Consider the following 20,127-nt stretch of genomic DNA (forward strand, 5'->3'; position numbering starts at 1 on the left):
ACCCATCTAAATGGTCCACACTAGGGAAATGAAGAGGTAAAATCTGCATAATAAATTATTCAGGCATCAAAAATAGTTTTATGAAAAAAATAGTTTTATGAAGATTTTGAGAGAAATCGGGCAAATTCTTATATTGCTAAATCAAAAAAAAAAAACAAGTGTATAAAGGTTTGCTCAACTATTAAATCATTAGGGAAAAAATGCAAAGGAATTATATCCAACTGCTAACATTTGTCATCTCTGAGTGATGGGACCATGGGTGATAATTTTCCTTCTTCATCCTTTTTCTTTCCTTTCTTTTTTTTCCATTGCCAATATGTATATTCATGCATATATGCATGAATAAAGGAAATATACATGGACTTTTGGGCTGAGAAAAAATTTTATCCAATGACCCCTGAATTTATCCATTTCTTCTAAGTATTCACATCTGCAGAGTCACCAAATATATTCAAGACTAGAAAAAAGCACCTCAAAGTCGAACGAGGTGAATGCCAAGAGAGGCCAAGGAGAAAAATAACTGCAGATCAATAGGCAAAAGAATGAGAGCAAAAAAATAAATAAATAAATAAGACACACAAACAAAAACTCTCCTGGAACACTTCCAGTCAGTTCCATCCTCCTGGGCTCAGCAGGAAAATGGAGGGGTCCAGCTGACCTCGGATAACAGGGCAGATCTGACATAACCCTCCGTCACACCGTGCTGGGATTGGCCAGCTCCAGAGTTCAGAAGCCAGGGACAGCGTGGTGTGGCTGTGTCCTTGGCAAGTCCTGATCTTTCTCCATGTTCTTTGTACACCTCCAGGGGACCGAGCCACGCTCAGGTCCGTGGACAAAATATTAATAAAAAGACTCATGACCGGCCTTGCAGCTGGGTCTCTAGAAATCTAAGTCATCTTGGCCAAAGCCATCTGTCCGGTCCACGGGGAGGTTTTGAAACCCCATTTCTGTGAAAGCAAGAGTTTTAACTACCTTCTCAGCTTCTAGGCCGGAGGCCTTGCCTGCCTGCTCTGGAGTCCTCGGGCCCGAGGGGCCCCCTTCTTTTTCAGAGGTGGAGCTTTCTGGATCCATGCCTGTGCCTGTTCTCTCTGGACCAGGGATTTCCTCGGACTCCTCTTCGATGCTCCTCATGTCTCCGTTCAAGGGCTTTTCTTCCGAACCTTTCTGGGAGAGCTGAGAGCAGTTTCCCAGCGATGCCACGCTGGAGGAGGCAAGGCCTGCTTTCCAGCCTGCCCTTTGGCAGGGGCTGTCTGCACCTGTGGTAGGGGGCAGCGCTGGCTTCCCCTCTGGGTCTGAGCTGCTGTTTCCAGAAGTCTCACCTGGCTGGCCCTGGCCCCAGTCGACCTGAGGGCTACCTTCTTTCTCCTCTTCTCCTTCTCCCCTTCCTCCCCCTGACTCTGGCTGCCCCTCGCCTTCAGCTTCCTGGATCTCTTCACTTTTGTCACCATCGTTCTGATCTCCTGGGCTTCGGTTACCTCCTCCTGAGCCTTCACCTTCCAAACTGCCTTCAGCCCCAGAGCCCTCCTCTGTGTTTTCTTCCTTCCCCCCAGAGCTCAGCTCCTCCCCACCTGCTCCCTCTGGGATGCTTCCTGGCCCACCTGTGCTCCCTTCTCTCTTCTGAACAGATGCCTCCCCCTCTCCCACTCGGGGGTCTCCCTCTCTGCCGAGGGTCTGACTGCTCTCACCCTCACCCCCCTCCTCTGTCCCAGAGTCCTGGTCTAACCCCAGCTCCAGGCCTCTATCAGACTCCTGGACAGTCCCTGTCCCCAAGGGGTCCCCCTGAAGCGGCTCCATCCCTCTCTTCTCAGGAGCTGCCTCTTTGGCCTCCCCACTAGTGCATCCCCCTTTCTTCTTTTGTAGAATGTGCTGCAGGTCGAAGGCCTTTTTGATGGGTGCCCTGGATGCCTCCATTGTGTCCTTTGGGGACGTGGGGATCACTTTCTTCCTCATGCAGGCCTCACAGGGACAAAACTCCTCCTCCTCAGCCTCCCCAACCTGCCAGGCCCCCAGGGCTCCACTGAGGGTTGGCATATCCTCTGTGGGGAGGGCCAGCGGCCCCTGGCTTCGAGCCTGCCTGGAGAAGGCCGAGAGGCGGCGCAGGTCCTGGAGGCGGCGCCTGCGCTGCTCTGTCTGCAGGGACATCTCCCACCTGAGGCCCTCCCTCGCTGGCCCCTGCATCTTGCCCCCTGCCCGGCTTTGGACCTTCCGGAGCTCTTTCTCGATGCTCTCTTCGAGCCGCCGGCCCAGGTCTTGATGCAACTCTGCTACCATCTGGTCCAGCAGGATATTGTTCTGCAGGCTCCAGCGGGCTCGGAGCTCAGCCGTGGCGCTGGCAAGGTGGGCCATGAAGGCCTTCTCCATCTTCTTCAGCAACCTGGACACCCAGAGGGGGTCGGGGTCCAGAGACACCCTGTGGACCGCAGAAGAGCTCTTCTCCCCAGGCCCCTGGGTGCATTTCACCTGGCTTTGCTCATGGCATGTCTCAGCTGCTTTGGGCAGCTTCTCCAAACCAGGCTCGACTTTGGGGTCACTCTCAGTTTCACTGGCATTTGGATGCCCCTCGCTGAGGCTCCTAGGGGGCTCTGTGGGTTTCTCTTTCCTCCCTGGAGGGCAAAGTGTGGGGGAGGCAGGGTCTCCTACTTCCTCTTCCTGCACACTCTTATCTTCTGGTGCACCTTCCCCAGCCTGAGAGTTGGCCTCTGACAATTCTTGTCCCATGACTGTTTCCTCTTCTGGAAATCCTGGGACACCCTCTCCTTGCAGTTCTGCTATTTCTTTTTCTTCTCTGACTTTCTTCTCTACTTGTACCTCCTCTTCTTGCACTGTGTTGTCAACTACTGGGTCCAGGTTACTGCCTAGCACCTGCTGTCCACTGTTTCTTTCTGCCTCATCTTTTCTGGTGGCACAAGCCCATGCTTGGGAGTTTGAAGAGGCTGTGGAACCACTTGGCTCTTGGTTTCCTGGATCCTCTCCATTCTCAGAGGTTCTAGAATCTTGTCTCGGGGAGGGGATCTTCAAGGGCAGTGTTATCCTCTCAGGGACCATGGCACAGTCCATAGCACAGGGTCCACTGCCCTCCCCTGAGCCTCCAGAGCCACTGCCGACATCCACACCAGATGAGGACGTTGGTGTGAGGTCCTCAGTCATGACGTGGGACCTGAGGCCTGGCAGAGCCTGGCACCGGCCCAGCTCCCAGAGGCCTGAGTTCCCCTCACCTCGCCTGAGTCCACACCTTGGCCACAGAGCCTGGAAGATGCTCAAGAGCTCCTGGTACCGAGGAGAGTCTATAAACCTCACTTGGCCAGTGGGAGACCCAAGGTCTTCATCAAAAAAGTGGAGCCCAGCAAGACAGGTGATAAGGGCCTGGGCAGATCGGCTGAGCCTCCTGCCCACTGCACTGGACACTTCAGGGAGGCTGCTGGGCCGGCCCTGCTTGGAGCCCATCAGTGCCTTCATGACCTGTATGGAGGCAGAGAGCTTGTGGGGAAGCACGCACTGGCCCACACCACGGTCCACAGCCATCCCTTTGCCTGATCCAGCCTCCCTGGGATCTTGTGAAACTCCGCTACAAGGAAGACCTTCTCCTGACTTGGAATGAGCATCACCAGGCACTGGGAGGGCTCCATCTGGTTCTGCTTTCTCGCTGGCAGCACCTTCGTGCAACAGTTGTCTGACCTGGGTTGGCTCCCCTAGACATTCTGGGGAATGTCGGCCAACGGGATCCTCCTTGGGGTCTTCTGGGTCATCCCCTGCCACATCTGTGCTGTCACCCACCATTTCACATTTCATGGGTATGGGCTCCTCTGGGATGTTGCTCAACCATTCACGGACCACAGTGTCTGGTGAGGCTCGGGGCAGAGCACCCAGCATCTTTCTGCCATCTTTCTCTTCCTCCTCCAGGCTTTTCCCTCCATCAGCAACTTTCCTCTGGAATACTCTCCCAGACCTGGGACCACAGCTGGAGCTGCCCCTTCTCGAGGCTTTGACTGCTTTCCCCACGGCCCCTGGCTGACAGCCGGGGGGCTGTGGGCGCCACACATCAAGTTTTCCCTCCCCCAGCTCCCCCCGACCTGGCCCGCAGTCAGCACTGGAGCTGCTGCTGCAAGAAGTGTGTTTCTTGACAAAAGGCCATGTCCTTGGGGGAGTGGGACAGTATCTGCTGCATTCTAAGCAGACCTCAGAGAAGACTCCCTGGCTGCCTAATGGCTGGGAGGTCTGCGAGGCATGAGTCTCATCACTGGGGGTCCCGTGGAACATGGATGTGCTGATGGGTGAGCAGCTGCAGCCTCGGTGGGCTCCTGGCACCCCTCCCTCAGGCTGTCCACCTGGCGGATCTAAAGGCCAGGAAGGCTTGGGAATGTCACCCCCTGGCTTTTTGTCCAGACCATCAGCTTGGTTGCCCAAAGAGTCTGATGTGTTGGGAGGTGTGGGAGCTGGTGAGCTTGCCCTGAGTTTAGGGTCTCCTTCAGTCTCAGCAGAGAGGGAATATGGGGGGTAGAAATTGGAAGCACATTCAGAATTGCTCACAGGGGTAATGAGAGCATCCTGGGAATGAAGAGAGGCAGAGGAGGATGGCCCTGTGTCCTGGGAGGCCCGGTTCCTGGCACTAGGTGAGCTTTCAGAAAGGTGTGGTGCTGGGCCATCTGGGCGGGCCCTGGCTCTGCTGGGAGGTCCAGGCATTTTCTTGGGCACAGGTGAGTGAAGTGGGTGGTGATGCTGCCTGGGGTGGCCTGTCTGAGCCCCTCGGCTGGGTAAGGACATAGCACTGGCTCTGCCCTTCTGCTTTCTTCTCCTGCCTGGGACTGAGGCATAGGCAGAAGGTGGAGAACAGCTTCCTGCAATGTCCCTAGAGCCAGAATGACGTAGAGCCAGGTGCCATCTCATCCTAGACCTATCCTTAGCCTGGGAGTGCCTGGTACCCTGTCCACTCTCCTCTGCCTGTGAGTCCTCATCCCTCAAAAACAAGGGACTCACTGTGGGAGGACTGAGACCTTCCCTCTGGGTGGTCTTTGGCCGGGAAGTAGTCACAGCCCTTGTCTTGATTGGGCAGCCCTGGGGTTGCTCACCCCTTTCACTAGACTCCTCATGAGACCCAGCACTCCCTGAAGAGTCAGAAAGAGCACCAGCTGTGCCTTGGGTCTGGGCCTTCAGGCGGCTGTGGCACTCCCTGCTGCCCTGCCCTGCTCCCTGTGGACCTGGGCTCTCACTCGTCCCGGATGGGCCACCCCCTTCCCACCCTGCTCCTCTCTGAGAGACAGCCCCAGAGGCTGACTGTAGGTCACAGCTGCCCATGCTGCTCCCCGGAGACCTGGAGCAGCATGAGGAGTTTGGCTCAGAGTCTCTAGGGCATCTGTCACTAGAGGCAGGGCTGACACTGTCCTTGCTGCTTCTTTTTCTGTTGGTGAACCTTTGGCTACAGGGCCTCCGGGAATGGGAGTGTTGGGTCAGCCTGGATCTCCTCCAAGAGTCTGTCCCATCTCCCTGGGTAGAGTACAGGGGGTTCATCCAGATTTCATACCTGGACCCTGGCTGCCACCGGCTTCGGCCCAAGGCTTCCTCACATCCTCCTGCCCCACAGGGCCCCAGTCCCTGTGCCCCAGGCTCTGAGGATCCCCCAAGGCGGCCCTCCCACACACAGTGGAGGGAGTCCACCTCCCCCAGGACAGGGACCCCCTCACTGGCTGCCGGCAGGGCACTGGCCCTCCCCACCCTCCTGGACCACAGGACTGCATCCTTGCCAAGTAGGTGGAAGCGGACTTTCATCTCTACAGATAGGCTGCCATCCTCATTCATGCAGACCTTCTTCTCAACATCGTCACTGGCCACCAATGGGCCAGGGTGGGCAGGCACGTCCTGAAGGTGTCCGTCAGGAGCAGGGCCCGTCTGGGCGCAATGCAGGGATCCCGGGGCATCGCTGAGACCAGACCTCTCTGACAGCAAGGAGCACTGCCGTGGCCGGCTGCCCGACCCGGACCTTGAATGGATCACACTCTGCTTGGCCTTTGGCCCCCAGCCTCCTGGCACACAATGAAAATAAGAGAAAAGAGGAAAGACAGTGAGCTACTAGGGAAAGCTTCAGGGTAGGAGAATAAAGGCTAATCATGAGCCTTTCATTAGTTAAACACCCTCCAAAACCACAAAGTAAGGGCAGAAACCATTCTAGAATGAATACGCAGTCTGCAATTTGTGAACCAGAAAATCTAGTGAAATGAACTTGAGATCTGAATTCAGTCTCAATGCTGCCATTTCCTTGCTGTGTAGCTTTTGGCAGAGCCTCTTTACTGAGTTGTAAAATAATAATGGCAGGTTTGTTTTGACGATGCAAGGCAATGCATAGAAAGCTTTCTGCAGAGTTGCTAGCACAAAGTAGATTCTTGATAAACAGCAGAGTTGGCAGGCAGAGCAGCAGTAGCCAGAGCTAACTCCTAGCCCTGCTCATGCCCACCCCCAACACAGGAAGCAAAATCAATAAGCTGCTGCATAGGTGCCTGATTGTAAACTGTAAAAATGCTTTGCAATTATTAGTGGTGATTTATCATTCTAGCACTCATCAAGCTTTGGAGTTGATAAATGATGGCAAGGAAGGATGTGGATACACAATACTAAGCCCTGATAGTCAAGCCTGCACTCTAGCCTTGAAAAAAAGAAAAAAGAGCCATTGAAGGAAGAGAGAAGTGATCCCAAGGAAGAATGAAATCTTTAGTACTTTCTCATTTCATCTCCTGAACTAATGCTTGGCAAGAGGAAAAAGCTAGTGGAGGCTAAGCCTATGGTGAGCAAAAAAACAGATGTGCCCCCTAGAATCTGTCTGGACAGGTTTTGTCAAGTTCTGCACTTCCATAAGCACCTAATGAGACTGGGGGCTCCTTCCAAGGAGGCTCTGTGGCTAACAGGTCTTTGTACCTCTAGCACCTGGCCTGCAGTGATCACCAAAACCATTATTGTCATTTCTTAGCAGCTTTTCACAAAGAATATTATTTTGTTTGTTCACCAAATTTGTCCATTTCCAATGATTTTGCTTAAAGTTTCAACCTGTAGTTGTTAATTATGCCTTGAAAATAATGTGTCTTCAAATAACAACACCTACACTCTGGCACATAGTAGGCTTTTTGGAGATATATACAGCTGGATGTATAGATAGATGAATGCATGAAGGATAGATGGTTATCACAAGTTTTAGTCCATTTGGCTTCTTCTGTTGTCTTGAAAGATGCAAATGCTACATACCCATGGTCCATTGTCTCCATAATGTCATGCCCACTATGGTCCTTAATAAAATTTATTTTAGATCCTAGAAACTTAAAGATCTTCTAGTCCCTGTTCTTTTTAAATATCAGACTCCCCTCTCTCACATGCCAGACAAATTTCAACCCAATTAAGGTCGATGGCACTAAGAAAGAAAAGGCAAGGGTGACCCAAAACAAATGGGATACCCAAGAACTGGGGCCAAAAGGCAGGTTTTAAAAATTATCTAGAAGGAATATATGCCCACTCCTACTGAACCACCATCCAGTGCAAACAAATTTGGAGAAATGCCAAAACTAACTCACCAGTTTTATTTCTTGAAGTCTGCCCAGATAAAGTTTCAGTCCCATATCTTCTGGCATCTTCCACTGCCAGTGGTTTGAAAGACTCATAACCAGCACATACTAGCACTGAGGGGCTGTGGAGCAGACCTTTCAGAGAGTCCACCTGAAGAAGGAGAGTGTTGAGTTAGGAGGCCCAGTATGCAGAACCCATCTTCTGCCCAGGGAGACATAGATAAAGAAAGAATCCCATCACTCTGGCCCTTTCGTAAAGTTTACACATATCATTCCAGAATTCTGATTCAAGGGAAGGATCCTATCTGCTTGCCATAGAATCTCCATAACTAGCTGGGGGCTGAGGTCCTTCCACCATGACCTTCCTCTCCACCTACACCCCTCCCTCTACCTGGTATATGAGGCCTGTGGTTTCCTCAGAGGTTCCTAGGGGTTCTTCTGGATGCCTCAAGTGGAAAACATTTCAAGAAGTCTTTGGCCTGCCTCCCTGCCCTCACTTGCACTCTCCAGAATATGTATTTTTTAAAAGCAACCAGAGCAGACGGGCCTCCAGCTTCCCTAAGGAGATATGATTTCACTATTTCACTCTTTTCCCACACAAAGTTCTCTCCTGGGTCTAATCTGTGTTTTCCAGTATAATCTTGAGCCCATTGCCTCTGCTTTCAGCCCTTTTGGAGCAGAGAAGGGCAAGACTGCTCTCTCTACAGGCTCCCCCAGTGATTCCCTAAGCTCCTGCTCAGAAATTTGTGCCATCCTTTCCCTCCTGCCACCCAGGACATCCTGGGCTGGATGCTGAGCATTCACTGCATTCTAAGAAATAGGTCCCTACTTTTAGAAAAATTTCACATGGACCTGAGGTCCTTGTATATGTGAGACTTTGCACTATTTATGACATTATATAGTAATTGGCAGTGTTAGGGGATTTAATTTCATCTTCAAAGGACTGAATCTGTTCTTCTTTATTTTCTCAAATTAGAAGGGTGTGTTCATTAGCAAAGAAATGAGAAAAAGTGAACTCTTGCTACCTCTCTCCACAAATGGCATTAAATTAGTTAGACACCATATCTTTCAATCTAGTTAATTAGAAGTTTGTTTCGAACTACTGGGTACATTTCTTTGTTGATTTAGAGCTCTAGTCTATCACAAAAATACAAACATGACCCAAGTCTATGAATTTATAGATGTAGTCATACTTCTAAGAAATCATATTTTCTAAGAGGGAGATAAAGAACTCAGGGCGAAATGATGCTCCCATTCTAGAAAAAAATGTCAAGCTTTAGGATCCACACACAAAAAAGAAAGTTACTTAGAGTGTATTGAGAGTGTTCACTTAGTTGAAGACCTAAAAACTGATAATTATGCCACAGCCTGCCCTGGGGAGCAATAAGACCATTTTGTTCACAGAGACTGTAATAGTTCTGGTGTAAGTCTATATAAAAATACACTGATATTTTTTTATTCATTTAACTTATTTTTGTACCTGCTGTCTCCCTTTCCCCTTACCCACTAAACTGTGGCTAATTGAAGGTAAGAACCCTGCCTTATTTCTCAATATACTCTGCATGTAGCGCATGCTGGTACATAGCAAATGTGCCATAATTTAGAAGTTTTCTTATGACTCTGAAATCATTAATACTAATTCTATCATTTGCTAGCTATGCAAATATGAACAAATTACTTGACCTCTGTCCCTCAATTTTCTCACCTATACAAAGGAAACGATAGCATGAATTGCCTCATGAGGTTGTGCAGTAGATGTCATGTCCTAGACTAGTCAACCTCTATTTTACTCCCTTTCTGGTGTAATTTCCAGTAATGCAGAGTGTACACAGCTCTATACACACATTTTCTGGGCTCCCTTGCAGCTAGAATTCTAACCATGAAATCGTTTCCAACAGTTAGATGAACTTGCACAAGCTAGGAGAAATGACATTGAAGCAGAGGCCATCTTTTTTTTTTCTCTTGACTCTTGCCACAAGAAAAAAAGTCAAAGATGAAAAGGGGCATGTGCAGCTGAGATGGCAAAAGCCACACTCATTGTTCCTGTACCCCATCACCAGCTTTCTGAATATCAACAGACAGCAGTGTCACATGACCTATCTGATCCCAGACCAGAACAATGGTCTGGAATCAGAACAATGGTGGGCTGATACTGAACTCAATTATTCCAGGAATATCACTCCAACAACCCACTTGCTTGATCATGTTAGAGGCATCCAATCCACCCAGATAGGTCAATTCTGTGATGCTCTGGAAATTATTTCTAGAAACCAAGCCTATTCTCTCCTCCAGCTTTCTAATCTTGAGATTTTATTTATTTATTCATGAGAGACACACACACACACACACAGAGAGAGAGAGAGAGAGAGAGAGAGAGAGAGAGAGGCAGAGACACATGCAGAGGGAGAAGCAGGCTCCATGCAGGAGCCTAAGGTGGGACTTGATCCTGGAGGCAGGCGCTAAACCCCTGAGCCACCCAGGGATCCCCTAATGTGTAAGTTTTGTATACAATATACATGTATAATTGAAACATGTAAAAGTTATTTTCTTCATGCTTAAGATACCTAAGAGGCTTCTGTTTCCTCTGTAGGTATGACTGATTCAATGTACGATATCAGAGGTTGTTGTAGGCAGTAGACCCTCAAGGATAGAAATCTTGGAAGAGTTATCTGACCAGACTGGGTTTGAAGGCAGTGACAATCTGGTCACAATGGAATACTGGTAGCCTATGGCACAAAGTGATAAAAACAGGGTGTTGAATGATTAGTTCTGATAGTCGGATGAATGCTTACTGAGAGCAAGACTTTGACCATCACTGACTGGCATGATAGACCCTTATAATGAGAATGAGAGCTACAAGGACTATGGAGTAGGCTAGCTTCTCTGGCTTAAAGAAAATGGCAAGCTCAAGGTCTAAACTCTCAGCTCAGGATGGCCAGAGGACCTGGATGCTTCTACTATTACTGTAAAAGAATCTTTTTTCTCTTGTAGCCAAACATCCCGTGCAGAAACTTATTCTTCTAGTTGTTGAAATATAATTGAAATGACTGTTATATGATCCATCAAACCATAAAGCAAGTATGTCAAAGCAGCACTCCATCATCAGGAGGGAGTGGTATGTACTAGATCAGGCTCCAGACTTCATTTGAACTGAGGCATTAGTAAATTGCATGAGTCCCACTTCCAGGTCACTCGCTTCTGCTGCATTGCCATCTCTCCTGCCTGCATACCTACAACTTCCTGGGGAAGTTCCCTATGGCCAGTTAACTGAAGAATAAAATGCATAATTCTGTGTTTCAGATGGTTTCACAGGATATTCTGACATGAGTCAAAAGTTGACTGCTGCAGCATCACAGACCCACCTGCAGGACCTTAAAGGGCAGTGGGGTAGGAAAGCACAAAGGACAATGTGATTTGATTGGTTACTTTTCATGGAAGGAGCAATGGCAGGAGGTTCTATGGCAATGCATAGGCAGTAGTTAGCAATTCAATCTGACAATAGGGCCTTGGAAGGAAGAAGAGTGGAGGGTTGGTGACAAGGAACTCTAGAGAAGAATCTGTGAATGGGTTTCCCAGAATGGGTCCATTAAGTGAGAATATTTGAGTCCCATTGAATTCTCACCAGAAGGTGATAATCATGTGGACAAATGACCTGCCCAATGGATGTCAGTCATTCTTTTCCTCCAGCCACCCCAAGGTGCGCTCAACTGGCTCATGAACAGAGTGGCAAAATAACATGAACTGGAAATATAAACTACCCTATTCATGTAGGTCTGACTGCCAAGTCTGCTTGAGGGGGACCCTCTGCCAAGAACAGAGATCCATGCTAAACTTGTGCCAAAACACTTGCGAGCAAGTTTGCAGCAAACCTTGAGGTATTCAGCCAGCCATCTCGTAGGAAGCTAATGACATTGAACACCTCCCTCATGGGGAGGGTAAGCAATGTGGATTCACTGGAATTTTAAATTCACTAATTTTAAATATATATTTCCTTCCTTGCCCACATCCTTCTTCCAGTATCACCATCCATGGACTTACTGAACACCTCATGCATCATTGCCATAATCCATGAAAATTACTTCTATCCAAAGAACTGATTTTATAGCAAAAGAAGTGAGGCAATGCACTAACACCCATGGAATTCACCGTGTAGCCATATACCCTATTACCCCAAAGCAGCATAACTTATAGAACAGTGGATCATTCCATGGGAAGCTCAGTTTTGGCATCAGCTGAAAGGCATCACTTTACAATGTTGAGGCATTATGTTGCAGGACGGGATATGTGCTCTGGACTGGTAACCACCATATAGTACAGTGCTGTTTCTCCACAGACAACAGGTACCTTTGGAATTAAGGGGTGGAAATGCAAGCAGCTCCTTTCACTATTACACCAATGACCTAGCTGCAAACGTTTTACTTCCCATCCCAACAACTTCAGGCTCTGCTAGTTTGAAGATCTCTAGATGCAAGGGAAAATGTTCCCACCAGGAGACATGACAGTGGATCCGTGAAGTTGAAAGTTGAGACAGTCACTTGGCCATATGAGGATCCTGGCAACAATGAACCAACAGGCAACAAGGGGAGTTCTGTGTCGCATGGGGTGATTGATTCTGTAACGGGTCTCTAAGAATGGGAGTTTGAATCCTATTCAAACTTGGTTAGGGGCAATAGAGCTGCTATTATGCAAATAGGGTCATGGAAAAAGTCATCTATAGCCCAGGAATCCCTTGGGTGCTTTCTGTGGCTTCCATATTCAATGGTAAAAATTAACACAAGACCACAATAGCTCAGGAAGGACCTCCAAGGGCTCAGAGTCCACAAGAATGATGTAACACATACTAGCACATAGTAAACGCACCATAATTTAGGTGGTGGAAGTGGTCCAGTGCTCCTCCATATCCGTCACCACATTCAGCTGAGGTGCTGGCAGAGGGCAGAGGGAACAGGAAATGGACAGTGGAAGGAAACCTCATACTATCAATGGCGATGCAGAGGATAACCTAGTTTTCTTCACAGCTCTGCTGGCACAAATCAATTTTCTGTTTTGCCTTTACCTCCCTCTAGCACTTCATATAAGATATTTTGGTGGCTGTGGACTAGATAGTTAAATCTTAAGACAGAGGCTACAAAAGATGGGCTTGTGCCTAGAGGATGGACGGTATATTGCTGATGTGATTCTGAGAGAAAGATGAATATGTTTGATTGTAGGAAAGACAGCTACACTCTTAGGTGGGAACATGCTGCTGTAGCTGTTGCTCGTAAATTTAAGGAGTGGGAAAATAGTGATAGGATTCAACAGTGTTCAATAGCGATAGGATTAGATTATGGTGAGACTGTGGGATAGATCAAGCCACCTCCATCCTGCCCACCTATGGTGTACATTTATGTTCTGCGGAAGCTGGGAAGGCAAAAAATTATATTCACTAGCCTTCATGGTCTGGGCTGTATGCAGATGGGGTTCTCCATCAATTAGATGCACTTGATCAAGTCTGGGAAAGCAAGTGAGGCAGACACCATCTCTTCTTGCTTCTGATTGTTGTTGCTGTGAAGCAGATGTGTGGGCACCGGGAGGCCACAGCAGTCGAGGCAGCAGCGGCTAGACCTGGCACCCCAGTGCTCCTGCGTGTCAAGAGCATCAAGATGCAGTGGTGGCAGTTTCCTGATCCCAGTTTTATAACCTTGGATGCCCTACAGAGAAGTATCCTTGAACTCAAAAATCACAGTAGCTTCAGCCAGGTTAGTAGCTTCCTGTAAAACCCTGGGAGCTATTTCTGTAGATCCAGCTTAGGGCTCATGCCTCCAACTGTCCAAAGATTCAGAAATCCCTTAATGCCCTGTGTTAGATTACTTTCTGCTCAAGGTACTTCGAAGAGTTTTTGTTTTCTGCACAGAACTCTTGCTGAAATAGGTGGTAGTAGCTAATAGAAGGATTGGATAAGAAAATAATGAAAGCGGGGATCCTTGGGTGGTGCAGCAGTTTGGCGCCTGCCTTTGGAGACCCGGGATCGAATCCCACATCGGGCTCCCGGTGCATGGAGCCTGCTTCTCCCTCTGCCTGTGTCTCTGCCTCTCTCTCTCTCTCTCTCTCTCTCTGTGTGTGTGTGTGACTATCATAAATAAATAAAAATTAAAAAAAAGAAAATAATGAAAGCGTTCAAGGCACAGTGTCTAGCACTCACTAAGCACTCACTAAATGGTAGCCAAAATACAAATAATAATTGCTTGTTTAACTGACTGCATGTCTCTACTCCTCTAATTCACCTTTAATTAGTAGCAGGGCAATCAGTGTCCTGCTGTAAGGAGTAACCACCCCCTGCTCCCCGCATTGCATCTAAGGTCCAGATAGTTTTTTAAAGGAAATAGCACACTCCAATAGCCTACCTTTTTCCCACTCGTTGTGTACACCTGCTTCACAGGAAAATGCAAAAGATCTGAAGCTTTGCTGAGAAAGGCCATCAGGTTCCTTGTATTTCTATGGCTGAGAACCACTGTCTGCTGGAATCTAGGGTCACCATTCTTAACCAGCACTATCCTCCTTGGGGCCTTAGGACCCTTGCAGGAAGAGGATGTTCCTGGTGCCTCACACCGACTTTCAAAATCTCTTGATTGCTGAGCGGATGAACTTCTTCCCTGTGGCCATCCTGGCCTACTGGGTGTTTTGGGGGGCTTCTTATCAGAGCAGAGGTAGCAGCCACCATCCTCCAGCTGTTCCAGGGCACTGAGGCCATGCAGGCCCCGGGGCGTAGTGACAGAGCGCACCCCAAAGGAGAGAGGCACGCGCTGAGAGAGCTCGTCCATCAGAGCACCAAAGCTCTTGAAAGCGCGCTGGTCAACAGCCAAGCGAACCCCAGCAAACCGGGGATCCCCTCGCTTGAGGAAGGTTATCTTCTTGGCTGGCGTGATCTGGGTGACAGAGGGGTTCCGGGCCACAGAAGGCAGGAGGCACTCACGGTGGCTCGGGGCCTGGGCATCTCTCAAGGTGCTGTTCATGGCAGATAGACCCAGGCGGCTGAAATGGATCAGAAGAAGAGGGGAGTCAGAGAGCAACCCAAGGGAGTTTGTTTCCTCTCTCCCATTTGTTACAGAGGTGTTTCCCGACCATCCCAATTTTGTACCTCTCAAAATGGTTAATCCATTTTGATGGAATAGAAGGAAGGCCAAAGGTTTGGTATGGGACAGATATGAATTCAAATCCCACCCCCCCCCCTTACTACCTTTGTGACTCAGGAGGTTAATGACATAATCTGTGTTTTGATGGATCCCACCTGTAACATGCAACCCTAGTGGCCTTGCATAGTACAAGGTCTCATGTGTAACCCAGGGCAATTGCCAGCTCTCTGGATTCATGTGTCTCGGGCCAGCTGAGCAGAATGCCTTGGTACCAAACCCCTCAGGGACAGGAGTACAGACAATGAGGCTTGTAACTGAAAGAAGATGCCACCATGTCTTCTCTTTATTATATAGTAATGCTTGCTTTGTGGTAAAAAGAATGCCTCCCCCCTTTTCTTATCCCTCCAAAGTCTTTCAAAGATGCATGATGAACTCTATGGGAGAGCACCCCAGCCCACTGCCATCAACATGGGGCTTAGCCCAGTCTTGATAGGGGCAAGCCCATTCGTCCAACTGTTCATTTCTATTCCCACCTCAGGGAAGCCCTATTGTCTTGCCCGGAACTTTGGAAAAGCCTCCCACAGGCTTTCCCTGTCCAGGTTGCTATGCTGTGTTCTGTGCACCTGCTGGCCAAGTTGTCCTGAAAGCCAGTTTTTACCTGGACATTTCTATGTGACAAACCCTTCAAATGGTTCTCCAGCATCTGCAGAAGAAGCTCAGGCTCATTACTCCACAATTCAAGGGTCTCTCACGCTTTCTTCTCACTGCCTCCTCAAGCCTCAGCTCCTGCTTCTTTCCCACAGTTCTCCTCCACTCCCATCAGGCCTCCTGGCTGCATGGCTCTCCCCGCATGGCAACCCCAATCCTTCTGCACCCTGCCTTGGCTTCCCTCCTTCGTGGAGCCTGCCCCAGCCCCCCAGTCTGGGACAACCCTCATTTTCAGCACTGCTCCCCCAGCATTTCCTATATCCCAGGCCTGTATCCTTCTTGGCCAAGTACCCCAAGCCTAGGAGGCAAACCTGTATTCCCCAGGGCTCCAAGTCCTACACCTAGCATAGATCAGAGGTCCAGGAAAGACAAAATGATTAATAATACCCATATTTCACAGAGCCTCATAACAATGCGTAATCCTGTCAGTAAGCTGACAGTTGATGAACTATGATCAGGTGAGGAGTCTTTGCCACTTCCACGTGGCTCAGACCACAGCAGGACCCTCACAGATGTATGCACTGCAAGTAAACATGGTCTTCCTTGCTGCAGCCCTGAACCCCACTTATGGCTCAGCAGTTCTCACACCTCCCTTCCTTACCTTTGCTCTCTATTTATCCCCATTGATCTCAGGGAAAAGAACTCTTCTCTCATTTTCAAAATCTTGGTGCACAAAGAGGCCTTATAATCCTCTCTCATCTCTGGTACAAACTTTATAATTAGCTTCTTCAAACTCCTCCCTACCAACTAATCCCTTTAAAGCTTCTTTCTTAAACCTCTCACTAATATCCCTGCAGCAGCCAGACGCTGTTACCCAGGCGTGTCTTCCTACAGAACTAACTTTTCTTCCCACTGACTTCCATTTTCACTTGTGATCATGTGCATCCTTCTTGGCCCTTACTGAGGGACTGAGAAGGGAAAGAGGGTGCCTGTATCCCCCAGCATTACCATATCCTTCAGTGTCACCACATCCCCAGTGTCAGTGTTCTCTATTGTCACTGTGTCCTCTAATGTCACTGTGTCCCCCAGTGTCACCGTGTCTCCCAGCATCACATGTCCCCTATGCATTCTGCTGCCTCCAAGGGCTTTTCTGCTCCTTGCAGCCCATTTCTAGGCAGAGAGGGCCTCTCTAGAGACCTCCAGGACAGCAGATCTGCAGTGAGAAGGAGCACATTCACCAGGAAAGCAGAAACCTGGTCTTAATCAAAGGCAAAGACCATTCTGTAGCTCCTTGAGGATCCAGATAAAAGTGTAACATTGCAACATGCACTCAAACTGCCCTTTTCTTTTGGCATTCTTCTAGGAAATAATATCTTTTTGAATTGGAATTCTCAATCTCCAACTGGGTTTCTGAAATAAAAAGAGAAATAGATCCAAAGTATTAAATACCAGGCTAGTAGCAGCCACAGTTCACCATGAAGATTCCTTTCCAACATGAGACCAAGAACATGGCACCAAGAGAAGTGGAGAGAAAATATTGATAATCCCCTGCTGAATGCACCTGCACTCAAATAACTGACAAGATTCTGCATATAACTAGGTGGCTTGGACATGCGTAAGTATACACCCAGACACGCACATGCGCACACATGTGCATACACACGCACATAAGTTAGAAAAAATTTTAGGACTCAGGAGAGTGAGTTGAAGGACCCAGGGTGGCCTAGATCTGTGCACTATGAAAGGTGAGGGCACATATGACTCACACTGCTCCTCACGGGAAGGTGAGGCAAATGCTTTCTCTCCAGTCTCACTGACTGAAACAAACAGGTTCAACTTCATCTCTTGGCAAGTTGCTGAGAACTATGACCTTCTCTTGCAGCTATGGGGAAGGGAGAAGCAAATTGATTTTCCTTTTCAAAGAGGCTTAATGAACTTTTGATTCGTTCACCTTCAAAACAACCTGGCACGACCAGGTTATTCTTCATTCATTCATTCAATCACCCATTCATTCACTCATTTGTGTACAATCAAGACTTCTGAGCATCTGTTGTATACCAGGCTCTGTGCTGGGTTTGGGAAATATGAAGATTACTGAGGCATTTCATGCACTTTCAAAAAGGTCACATTTTAGTATGACAAGCAAGTATATTATTAAAATGTTGCATAAGAAGTATTCTGAGATATATAGATATATTATACACAGGGTGTGACTGAAAGCAGATTAAGAGGAACAGCATATCAGGGAAGACTTCCCGGCAGAGGTGACATGGAGCCTCCTGAGTCGAGACCTCAAGGACAGCTTAAGGATTAGCCAGAGAAGGAAGAAGTTAAGACCAGCATTCCAAATAGATATGGCCTTGGTGCCAACTCTGACCCACTGGGGCGGGCAGTTGGAAGGATGGGAGGAAAGGTGCTGAGGCTTCCTGTGAGTTGTGATCAGTTAGCAATGTTGCCATAGCATCTGGGCAGAGAAGGGCCAGACACTTGTCATCCTTGCTCTGCTCAGGCATATGAGGTAGGAAGAGTATGTGCTAAACTGTGGTGGAGGAAGAAAGCGTAGATATTCAGCAAGAGCCTTCAAGGATGTCATCCTAATCTTTTAGAAAGACCCATCCCTCTAGCAGAGGTAGGGAACATGGAGCCTGACAGGGAGGGAAAGAAGTTGATGAATGAAGGTAATTGTTGTGTGAAGCAAAGGGACTGATCCTGTAGAAGCTGAGAAGGTACCAGCTGGACTGGTGACCCACAGATGGGGTAGAGGAGCCCTGCGGGACCCAGCATGGCCCTTGGGAGTTTTGGGCTCAGAGACCTGAGTAGGAAGTGGCACTGTCTACCCACCCTGCAAGGGAGCAGAGGGAGAAGCAGTTTGGAGGAAGGAGTGAGGGAGCACTGGGAAGGGCCATCCTCTCTGTTGGAGCAGGTGCACAGCACATGAGCACATCTGACAGAACTTTATTAATTGGGCTGGTGAATGCCCCAATGAGGATGAAGCAGCGCACACTGTTCTGGCACCAGGAACCTCAACAGCAGGACTAAAAGTCCTTCTCCGTTGAAGTCTCAGGGGTCAAGGCTTGGCAAAAACAAACTCAGGATTCCTACATTAGATCCAAGAACAGGTAAGTGCAGAAAAGGACTGAAAGAGAGTCTGGCAAAAATAGTGCAGAAATAAGATGTCATTGCAGGCCAAGGTGGCCAAGTGTCCCAACTTGCCTGGGACTGACCTAGTTTTCACACTGAACCCACCCCCTCAAATGCTAGGACCCAATCTTCTCCTGCCACCCCTGGTCCAAAGCTAACCAGACAGTTGGTCACTTTTAGTGGGGGGGGGGGGGGGTCTGTGTGGTTTCCCAGGATCAGGTGGCCTCTTTCTGGCACTGGCCCTATTGAGGTAGAGGTTGAAACAATTTGGCACAGCCACAGGTTGCCTCGTGGAGCTGGTTGAGCCCCTGGATTCAGCAAGGCCTAAAACCCAAACTGGAAACCAGGCTCTTTAGTTAGCTTAATAGATTGTGTTAAGGTTTCTATCATCTGAAATAGAAAGGGACTTGGACCCACCAGGGAGAAGGATCAGTGAATGTCTTGCCTTTCCTGGATTCCAAAACTGGGTTTCTGAGTTAGGAAGTCCCCTTGGGTGGGGAGGGTGACCCTCAAGCCCTTGCCAGATACTCCCACTCTCTCCCAGTATGGAACCACTGCCCAAATCCTACATGCCAGTGAGGGTGGGAAGGGAAAGAATGTAAAACAGACCCTCAAGCATGGAACAAAGGATTAATAATCAGTTGTCACATACAGTTGCATTTATCAGTTTTTCCCTCACTGCTTTTCTCCTTGTAAAATCAGGTTTCTCACCCTGAGCAGGAGCGGGACAGGTTTTGAGGGCTTCTTTAACAGACAAGTGAGGCAGGACTCCAGGCCTGGCCCAGAGAGAGGGTAGCCCGAATCCATGTAGCAATTCTTTACCATATGAACCTTCCTCATGGTAAAGAGAAGAAAGTCCTTCCCCTGAAAATGGGGGGAAATGTGTTCATTAAGAGGGTATAAAGGAAGGGAGGGGCCCGACTCTTCTGGATGCAAGGAATAGTTGGGGGAAAGGGGCAAAGAGAGGAAGGGTGCAGAACTAGAAGACAGCAAATAAAGCCTGCTTTCCAGCTCTCCACATTCAGCTCCCAGCTTGCAGTCAAGAAGGGGAATATTGATGGCTGTGGGGGATGGGGAGCTTTGGATAAGGTGAGACACTCTGATAACAGAGGGCTTCTGGCCAGCCAAGCTCCACCACTGAGCTCTAAAGGAGATCTCCTTTTGGACTCCCCACCCCACTCACACTGGGGGCAGGGACTCCCTGAGGTATGCCAGGCAGTTTGGATTGGAGGGGACTCCGATGTCAGCTTTCCCAGGTGACCAGGGTGCCGCAGGAGCTCAGGGGCTGGCTGCCAAGATCTGGTGGGTAGTCCTGGTGAGCACAGAGACTGGGGGGGGGGAGGGGTGAACCACTGGTGCTAATGGGTCCCAGCAAACCCCAGGGCTCACACACCAGTCAGAGCTATTATGGGATTGTTTTAGGGCAGCAAAGGATGAGGGAGGGGTACCAGGGGATTTCAGGAGGAAGCAGGGCAAGAAAGCAGAGGAGGCATTCCAGCTGTGTGTGGGAGGGGGAGGGAAGTAGGGAAAAACAGATTAAGGGGCAAAGGAGAAAAAAATAGAAGTCACAGGAAATGCTCAAAAAGGTGACAGCCCTGGTAGAGGAATTGGCAGGCTGGGCCAGCAGGGGAGGAAACAGTGTTGTCGGCAGTCCTGGAAGCAGGCTCAGCCAGGGTGAGGAGCTG

General features: G+C 48.9%; 1 protein-coding gene across 1 annotated transcript; it reads right to left on the bottom strand.

Annotated features, from left to right (window-relative positions):
- Positions 1–879: 879 nt before the first annotated feature.
- RP1L1 (RP1 like 1) lies at positions 880–14,533 on the bottom strand. Its single transcript, XM_041767423.1, has 3 exons — positions 13,925–14,533; positions 7,551–7,692; positions 880–6,017 (listed from the first exon to the last, which is right to left on the bottom strand). The coding sequence occupies exons 1-3, from the start codon at positions 14,531–14,533 to the stop codon at positions 880–882; spliced, it is 5,889 nt and encodes a 1,962-aa protein (XP_041623357.1).
- Positions 14,534–20,127: the final 5,594 nt, after the last annotated feature.

The sequence above is a fragment of the Vulpes lagopus genome, chromosome 8 (genome assembly GCF_018345385.1).
Source record: "Vulpes lagopus strain Blue_001 chromosome 8, ASM1834538v1, whole genome shotgun sequence".
In the NCBI taxonomy this organism is placed as follows: domain Eukaryota; kingdom Metazoa; phylum Chordata; class Mammalia; order Carnivora; family Canidae; genus Vulpes; species Vulpes lagopus.